Source organism: Berghia stephanieae, chromosome 10 (genome assembly GCF_034508935.2).
Source record: "Berghia stephanieae isolate SIO BIC M18660-M18661 chromosome 10, UCSD_Bste_1.3, whole genome shotgun sequence".
In the NCBI taxonomy this organism is placed as follows: domain Eukaryota; kingdom Metazoa; phylum Mollusca; class Gastropoda; order Nudibranchia; family Aeolidiidae; genus Berghia; species Berghia stephanieae.
Genome location: NC_088369.1, coordinates 35,333,493 through 35,343,492, shown reverse-complemented (window position 1 = coordinate 35,343,492; position 10,000 = coordinate 35,333,493). Strand labels below are relative to the sequence as shown.

General features: G+C 30.9%; 1 protein-coding gene across 2 annotated transcripts in view; it reads left to right on the top strand.

The window, feature by feature from the left end:
• LOC144981045 (inositol 1,4,5-trisphosphate-gated calcium channel ITPR2-like) overlaps positions 1-10,000 on the top strand; it is a 219,025-nt gene that overhangs the window by 80,362 nt on the left and 128,663 nt on the right. For both annotated transcript variants that reach the window (XM_078929132.1, XM_078929133.1), the window contains exons 10-12: positions 999-1,086; positions 1,753-1,860; positions 2,740-2,885. In XM_078929132.1, coding sequence (XP_078785258.1) covers positions 999-1,086; positions 1,753-1,860; positions 2,740-2,885 — 342 coding nt within the window. The remainder of the gene's footprint in view (positions 1-998; positions 1,087-1,752; positions 1,861-2,739; positions 2,886-10,000) is intronic.

The window sequence follows — 10,000 nt, the reverse complement described above, 5'->3', positions numbered from 1 at the left end:
ATGAATTTAACTGTTTTAAATCTTACGTGGCACTATGTCTCCATAAATCTTAATGTTTGAGCTAGGGGTTGAGGTAATGTCATATGTTTGACCAGTTCTTTGTATGCGTGGATATGTAACACTGTAGAATTATATTGCTTTGTTTCATATTGCATGTTTGAGTTAAAGTAGACACGTTACTGTTAAGTCTTTTGAGCTTCTTGATCTACGGGGTAAGGCGCTATATTAAAACCATTTATTATTATTATTATTATTATTATTATTATTATTATTATTATTATTATTATTATTATTATTATCATTAATGCGCATGTGCAGATGTGTTTATATGTTTATGTTGTGTTTTTTTTTCATTTAATCCATTCCATTATTATTTTTTCATGTAAAGAGCCTGTTTATACATCGTAACGTGATGAATAAGTTATACGATTTTTTTATTTCTAGAAACGTATATTATATATATATATATATATATATATATATATATATATATATATATATATATATATATATATATATATCACGGAATTTCGTGACGCCTGCAATCATGGGCACTAATACTTATTTTTAAACAAAAACAATAGGCCATCATAAGTATATATCAAGTTTCTTAACTGCTGAAACACAAACTGGACACAGTAAAATAATGTAGGCATAATATTAATATTAATTATTTGGGGACAGCTTACCTCAGCGGGACGGTCTTTGCTTCGTACCCGAAAGGTACTGTGTTCGATCACCAGCCGCTGCGCTGTGTGGTCTTGAGCAAGCCACCTCTCCTTAGCTCAATTTGCGGCGCTGCACTGAGGCTGACGCCTAGATTATTCTAGTCTTCCCTTGGAATAGACTCTATAGACAAATTTCTCCTATGGGATGAATAAAGGGAATTTTATTTTATTTTTTAAAAATTATTTAAAACATCACAGCCTTGTAAGAAAATGTTTCTTGCTATTTGCTGATAAAAACCACTTATCATTTGTTACAATTTCTGCCAACAGGTTGGAGATTTGATACGATTCTACCACAAGGAGATGGAGGCATATTTAGTGGCGGAGGGACTCTTTGATGACGCTCTCACGGAGGATGGTAGGGGATTTGGTTCAACCAATGTGTTGTTGTTCGTCGTTATCAGAGTTGAATTCTGAGGCGATTTGAATGGATAATATTGGCAATGATAATGATGATGTTGGATTATAATGGATGATGATGATAATGTTGATGATGATGATGGTGATGATGATGACGATGATGATGATGATGATGCTGATGATAATGATGATGATGATGATGATGATGATGATGATGATGATGATGATGATGATGATGATGATGATGATGATGATGATGATGATGATGATGATGATGATGGTGATGATGAAAGTGGTGATGATGATTATGATGATTTTGATAATGATGATGATGATGATGATGATGATGAGGAGGAGGAGGAGGAGGAGGAGGAGGAGGAGGAGGAGGAGGAGGAGGAGTAGAAGGAGGAGGAAGAAAAAGAGCAGAACGCGGAGGAGGAGAAGGAGGATTATTATATTGATGTTGTTGTTGATGATGATGATGATGGTTATGATAATGATGATGATGATGATGATGATTATGATGACGATGACTGGTCGTTTTTACAAATAAATAAAGAAAAAAAAAACCCAACAAATTTTTATTTGATTTTACAATTTGTGAGTGTTGACATTTCCAAAAAGTCACATTGTATTTCATTTATACTCCTTTCATCCAAACCAGTGCATCTCCGGATGAGGCCCATAGACCAGAACAATCCCAAGACGATGTTTCCTAGTAGCTCTGCTGTAACATACTGGCAGGTGGAGCTCCAAGATGGACCCATTGCTGGTGAGATGAAACTATGTATAGGCTATAGATAGAATGATGTTGACGTTACCCAGGTCTTTGTATTGCTTTTTGCCATCCACGTTTATGAGTAATTCTCACTTAACGGTATTATCCAGACTATAAAAGTTCATGATTACACATAATTGTGTGTGTTGGTCTGTTATACTTCCGGATGGCAATGTTATGAACTTCTTAGCCAAGCGCATACTATCTATAGGCTATATTATATAAAATCAAATATCAAAATTACCCTCTTTCGCAATGGTACCCATTAGATATCATCTCCTTGACATTCCATTAAGGAATATAGGTAATCCATCAAACAAGATGTCTGATGTCAACAGGAATCACCCATGTTGTCCAAAGTGAGCAAGTGGGAGTCAATCCTGAAGCGGGGCTCGAACCCGGGACCTTCCGGGTCATAGTGAAATGCCTTAACTACTCGGCCACATATATATGTATATATATATATATATATATATATATATATATATATATATATATATATATATACATACATTGAAGGGCGTCTATCGTAAACCAATTATACCTTAATGGGTTTTGATTGATAATAGATAAATAAATAGCAATTCTAATAAAGGATGATATGTTTGTCACTATTGAAACATCAACATTTTTTTCATCTCTTACTAACCCTACTTTTCCTTAATGGGCTTTGAGACATAATAGATAAATAAATAGCAATTTTAATAAAGGATGATCTGTTTGTCATTATTGAAACATCAACATTTTTTTCATCTCTTACTAACCCTATTATTCCTTAATGGTTTTTTTTAGTGAAAATGGATAAAATATCAATTTCAATAAAGGATGATCTGTTTGCCATTATTGAAACATATTTTTTTTTCATCCTACCAGGTGGGATATTGAAATGGGAGCAACAATGTCGCATCATCCACGCATGTACCCGGAAGTACCTGACCATTGACGAAAGTGGGAAAGTCACCTTAACCTCAAACCATCTTGACCCAAGAACGGTATTCAGACTTCACGCAGTCATTCGGGTAAGAGAGATAACTTTGCAAGACTTTTATTTTATCCCATTTAGTGCATCGTGATATTGTGACTCGTTGTATTTAATCAACCACTTGTAATAACTTAATTTTGTTGACTGTAGGGCAGTGGCGTGGCATGCTTACAGTATAGGGTAGTGCCGAAATCAGAGGAAAATGACTTAAAATATGTTGTTTTTTTGGTTGTCAATACAAAATAAAAACAAATTAAAGAAAAGACCAACTCAAATAAGTAGGAGGCGGTTTATACAGTTTTTCAGTTTATGGTTTTAAAAAATGCTGTAATCCATTTTAAAAAGATGGATGCGGTGCCAGGCACCAAATCAACTAATATAGCCACGCTCCTGCTGTGCGGGTTAATACTAAAGCTTAAAAGCTCCCTGTAAAAATTTAATGAAATATCAATTTTGGCAAAAAAGACATTTGTCTGAGGATCCAATGATATATTATTATCATGTGTATTTTATCTTGCTTTAAAGCGATGTAGTGATAACACCTCCAGCAATAACTGCTAGATAAGATTCTAGTTTTAAAATAAATATAGATACATAAAACTGAGAAGAAAATTATACGTTATAGATTTATGATTTTTCAATAGTTTTAGAATAGATTTGAAATTATTTAAACTTTTTTTAAAATTTAGGGCATAATATTTGTTTTCAGCACAAATCATTTAGACTATTTATTCTGGTCAAATTTTGTTGTGATTGGCGATCAATTCGAAATACGTTTTTAAAAATCACTTAAAGCACTGATAAATTAATGAAAATGCAAATTTTAAACTATAATATATTGCCCAATGCACAACTTATAATTTGTCCTGACAATTTGTTATTTTTATTATTGGCATTGAAAAAGAAGCCAATTAGCAAATATTATATTGTTTCCAGTTTTGTAATAGACTAGCTATGTATTGTTTGGTCTATTTTATTGTTGTAGTAACGAGGACAGGAGTTCACTTGCAAGCTTTCTTGGGTTGAATAAAATTTGTATTGTGACAATAAAAAGAATGAAATCATCTACAACAACAACAACAACAACAACAACAACAACAATGACAAAAAAATGAAACAAAAAGCAATAAGTTTTGTTCGTAATCATCTGCTATTTTGAAAGCGACTTGTACTTATTTACAAGTCTAATAATCAAATCTATCACGCACGGTCTCATTATGATAATAGAAATGCTTTCAAACCAACAAAAATATAATATTGTCAATTACTATAATCTTAAATCAAGCCTATAGAAGTAGAGAGCTCTGGAGAACCGCCTGAAGCCTGGCTGAGATCGTAAAAATACTAACAAAAAGTGAAATTTAGAAAGGCTTCGGATGGGAACTGTAAAATAACAAATACAACAAAATATATTGAGAATCACCCAATTATACAGACGCTACAATTCTCACTACATTTTGTTTTATTTGTTTTTAACGTTCATTTGTTTATTGTTTTGCTGACGAATGGTTTGTACCCGAAGCGTCCATTCTCTGTATTGTTCCCATAAGAAGCTTTATTTCAATTTCACCTTTTCGTTAGTATCGAGTCTATAACTGCCTTTGGTTATCGAACCTGCAAATATTATGTGCCCAAATTTTGGAGGGAGAATCTTTTCCAGATTTATGACTAAAATTCTTTGCAAATGGACTCCTCAAATACGAATTTAATCATTATCCAGAATCTCTTTTGATGTCATAAAATTATCAAGACCCAGTACCGTGTCATCGCTTGTGGTGATTCTTAAAGCATTTTGTCTAAAAAAACTAAACCAATTATATTAGCCATTTGCTTCTTGTCTATTTATTGTGATTCGTCATTTTGTTAGTCCTGCATCCTACTCAATGTGTAATCTTTTACCACCCACGCACTCAGTATTTTGTAAGTATGGTGTAGGTGTGCTCAATGTCTTAGATCAAGTTATGGATATCTTTCTTAATTGTTCTATTGTGGTAGATGTTTGAAATAGAATTAGAATACTTTTTGTCGATTTATTTACCACACATTAAGCTGTGGTATTGGCATAGAACTGATGTCAGATGCAGTTAAGATGAAAGTATGAAACACCAGTTTTGAAGATTTATTGTCTTTAACCAGAAATGGAACACTGGAATTGAAAAAAAAATTAAAAGAAAGATTTTGAAAGAATTTAGTGATTGAGTTTAGAATGTTTAATGCTTGTAATTCTTTAATCTTTTTAACTTAATAATAATTCATTTCTGACAATTATTGATAAATACGCAATATCGATTGATGACTTATCCTTCTAGTTAAATAGGCCGTTGAAAATATATCGAAAACTTTTACCGATTTCATGAATGAAAAAAACATCTTTGATAATTCCTCCTATAGTTTGTTAGCGTATTAATGCAATGTTTTTTTAGCATGTCTATATGAAATAAAATTCTTATAACGATAAGACAACCTAGTTGAGGGCAAAGGTCATTAAATGAAAATCCTTGGTGCCCATTCGATAAAATTTCTATGGTTAAAACGAAATTTAAAATGTGTTTGCCTATTTTGTCCCATTAATAAAATATAGAAACTTCTTCCAATCCTGCATTTTCGATTTAAAAGAGGTTTCTCATAGTCATTCAATGTTTAAACATTCTGTTGTGTTTTAATTCGCTTTTAACACTTGTAACTTATCAGCATCAAATTTCTTGTTACACGTAGGAGATAATTTTTCATGGATTCACTTTTTGATAAGGTCTGAAAATCAAGGCCAATGAATTGTCTTTCAAGGAATTAATTTTTAGAAATTTGGCCTTTATGATTAAAAGTAATACTCTCTGTCTACCTCGTTACTTTGGAAGTGATTACATTTCAAATTGTTTTGCAATTTGTTTCATTTAGTATTGTCTTATTGAAATAAAAAAGAAGCTGTTTTTGTGTGTTTTCTTTACTTTCTTTTACAGACTACTTTGTTGCTTGTCTGTATTTATGTCTTGAACTTTTACGTTGATTATAATGCATTCTTAATCATATGAGATTTAGAGAAAATGCGGAATTCACATTTCAGCCTAACATTAGAAGCGTTGAATTATGAAATTTAAACCAAATTTCACTTATTAGATATGTGTATGAAATTTTACTAAGATCAAAATTGCAAATTTGACAAAATTGGCCATTCCAGTTTTGATTAAAGTGTTTTCAGGAACCAACCCTCATCAAATTTTCGTAAACAAAATAGCATAATATTAAGATTTAGATATAGCACATTTTATCACAGAATCATACTTTATTGTTTAGAAAATCATTTTTTGTGTGCTCATTCTTCTTACTATAGTTGTTGATGGAGGGAACATTCTTACATTTTCCACAATCGAGAGACGGACATTTTTTTTTCATGTCTTGATCTGTTCATGTTTAAAATGTTATCAATGATGAGATAAAAAAGTCTTTATAATTTATAATCTTCTGATTTATTTGTCATAAATTCAGAGGTTCCATTTTACTTTTGTTATCTTGTTCTGTTTTATTACAAAATATTGTATGACTTATTAGATTAAAGACTGGCAACTGTTTTACTTTTCTAAATATATCAATACATGCCAATGGGACTCGTGAGAAATCAAATAAAAAACTTTATTTGGCAATTTGTTAACTTTTGAAAAGTCTAAAATGTCAACAATAAACAATTATTTACCTTTTATGGAGAATGGTTTAATTTGTAAAAATCACTTGTGTGTAAGTAGTAACAAATTATCATGATTTTTTAAAGCAGATTTGTACCTATTTCTATATTTTTATATTGAAGGATTCGTTCTGACTTTATAAACATTGGTGGAAAAAATCATCTTCGTGCAGGCTGTCACAGCTGTGGGCTTTTTTCTTTTTATTTCTCTCTTTCTCTTTCATTACCTTTTTTTTCTTCAAGTGTTTGAAAAGTCCATTACGATAATTGTTTACAAGGTATATTTCATGTAAATATAATAATAATAATAATAATAATAATAATAATAATAATAATAATAATAATAATAATAATAATAATAATAATAATTTTGCATCCAACCATGACATATTATTTCAATACGTGTCTTGTATGTAATGTCATATTTGTAAAGATTCTTTATACTTTTCTTCCTGGTGTGGTGTGTGTGTTGTGTGTTTCTGTAGCACACATACATGAAAAACGCCGTGCTGCTATCAGTAAGTTTAAGATATGAAGTGAGTAGAAAAGTGCCAGAAGACAATAGAGAATAAAAATTTTTTTCGCGGCGGTGGTGGGGTTTGAACCTGCGACCTTATTGGTACGACAACTCCGCCTGGCAGGTGAGAGCGTGGCTCTACCGTGTGAGCTATCCACGAACACAAAAATATTCGTTTCAAACCCAAAGTCATTTCTAGATCCCTCTCTCACCCACTTCTTGAGATCGCCGATTCGTTCACCACCATCGCGAAGTAATTTTGACCAGCAGTTAAGCCTAATAGCCAATATTCTCATCACAAACATATAACATAGAAACGATTGAGACATTGAGTATGCTCCGGTGTATGGGGTGAATTTTTAATTCAGAAAAGTGAGTGGAGCAGGCACTTATGTTGGTAACAACAAGATATGAAGTGAGTAGAAAAGTGCCAGAAGACAATAGAGAATAAAAATTTTTTTCGCGGCGGTGGTGGGGTTTGAACCTGCGACCTTATTGGTACGACAACTCCGCCTGGCAGGTGAGAGCGTGGCTCTACCGTGTGAGCTATCCACGAACACAAAAATATTCGTTTCAAACCCAAAGTCATTTCTAGATCCCTCTCTCACCCACTTCTTGAGATCGCCGATTCGTTCACCACCATCGCGAAGTAATTTTGACCAGCAGTTAAGCCTAATAGCCAATATTCTCATCACAAACATATAACATAGAAACGATTGAGACATTGAGTATGCTCCGGTGTATGGGGTGAATTTTTAATTCAGAAAAGTGAGTGGAGCAGGCACTTATGTTGGTAACAACAAGATATGAAGTGAGTAGAAAAATAATAATAATAATAGTTTTGCATCCAACCATGACATATTATTTCAATACATGTCTTATTATGCCTATCAGTAAGTTTGAACTCTACGAACTTCAATCCTTCTTTAACATCATATAATAAATCTTTTATAAATTATAATATTCATCCAGGGATAATTGGATGATCCCTACGTTTTACTCACTTTATTTCATGATAAACGAAATAGAGTTTGCACCTAATGAAAATAATAGTATCTATCTAGTGTTATGAAATGTGACCTAAAGTCTTAATAATAATGATAGTAATAATAATAATAATAATAATAATAATAATAATAATAATAATAATAATAATAATAATAATAATAATAATATTAATAATAATAATAATAATAATAATAATTCTAATAATAATAATAATGATAGTAACAATAATAATAATAATAATAATAATAATAATAATAATAATAATAATAATAATAATAATAATAATAATAATAATGATAGTAACAATAATTTAATAATAATAATATAATAATAATAATAATAATAATAATAATAATAATAATAATAATAATAATAATAATAATAATAATAATAAATAATAATAATAATAATAATAATAATAATAATAATAAGAATAATAACAATGATAATAATAATAGATCTTTATTGTCCATAAATATGGCAATTTGCCATTTATTTACACTTGTTATAACGCTATATCTTAATCCAGTATTCAACCAAACGCGAAGAATCGTTCATTATTTGTAAGGTTTATTATTAGATTTACTATTTTAAGTTATGATTGAAGTAAATTGTAGGTTACTGTATGCTTTATTTTGACAACTGCATAAAAATAAACCTTTGAATTGAATTGAATTGTCTCAATCATGATAGTTGCATAATGTAACATTCTAAAATTGAGAAGATACAATTTAAAAAAAATAATTTTACTACAAAAATCTGATGTTTAATTTTTAATACATTTTTACCACATGGTTTACATCGACGTTTGTGATTCTTGAATCTTGATGACATCAGGCGTATGTTTGAGGGTTTATAAATCTATTATAATAGTTTTCTTCGTGAGATCTAACTATCCCGAGTAGAAGTCGTAATCGTTTTTAAAACCCCGACTCAATACCATAATATTAAGACGAAAGGCCACATATCATATCACTGAGGGTCACATTTCACATTCACAAAAATCAACGCTTTGCCTTCTTTACTTTATAGGCTAAAACTCTCTAGAGATGCGTAATCACAATAAAATCTGTATTCACATTCTATATTCCATCACTCTCTATGGTCCCATGCATGCTATTTGAGATTATGTAGTAATGAGATATCGTATAAATAAATAACAATGTGAAATTTAATGTAAGCTTCAATTTAATATACGAAAACAGATACGTTTCGGGTTTCCCCTTTATCAATAAAACAGGATGAATGAAACACTACAGACGAATGAGATAATCGTTGTGGTGAATAAACAAAAACATTGATGGGCAGGAAACAGTATGCTCCTTTGTAAGGAAGTACGAATTAAAATAAAACAATAGATACTTTTTTAATGTGCGCAACTAATTAAGTCAAAAGAGGAACTGTGTAATGCAGTATAGAAAGTGAAATATAATCACATGTAGACTATTGTTGAAAAATAAATACTATGGAATATGAAATAAATACAAAATATAATGGACGTAGGTATTTAATATAATCATTATTGACAGTAGCAGCAGCAGAAGCAACAGTAGTACTTATAGTAGTAGTAGTAGTAGTAGTAGTAGTAGTAGTAGTAGTAGTAGTAGTAGTAGTAGTAGTAATAGTAGTAGTCGTAATAGTAGTAGTAGTAGTAGTAGTAGTAGTAGTAGTAGTAGTAGTAGTAGTAGTAGTAGTAGTAGTAGTAGTAGTAGTAGTAGTAGTAGTAGTAGTAGTAGTTGTTGTTGTTGTAACATTTACATTACCTGATATCGTATAAAGCACTTAAAATATATGGGCCTCGAGGTCCCAGGTTTGATAATTTTCGCAAAGGCGATCGATATTTGAAGGACGAGTTCTTGACATTTTTTTAGAAATGCATAGCCTTCCAGAGTACAGTATTGATTTAGTTCCTTAACAATAAAGGGAGGGAATGATGAATAAAATGTCATCG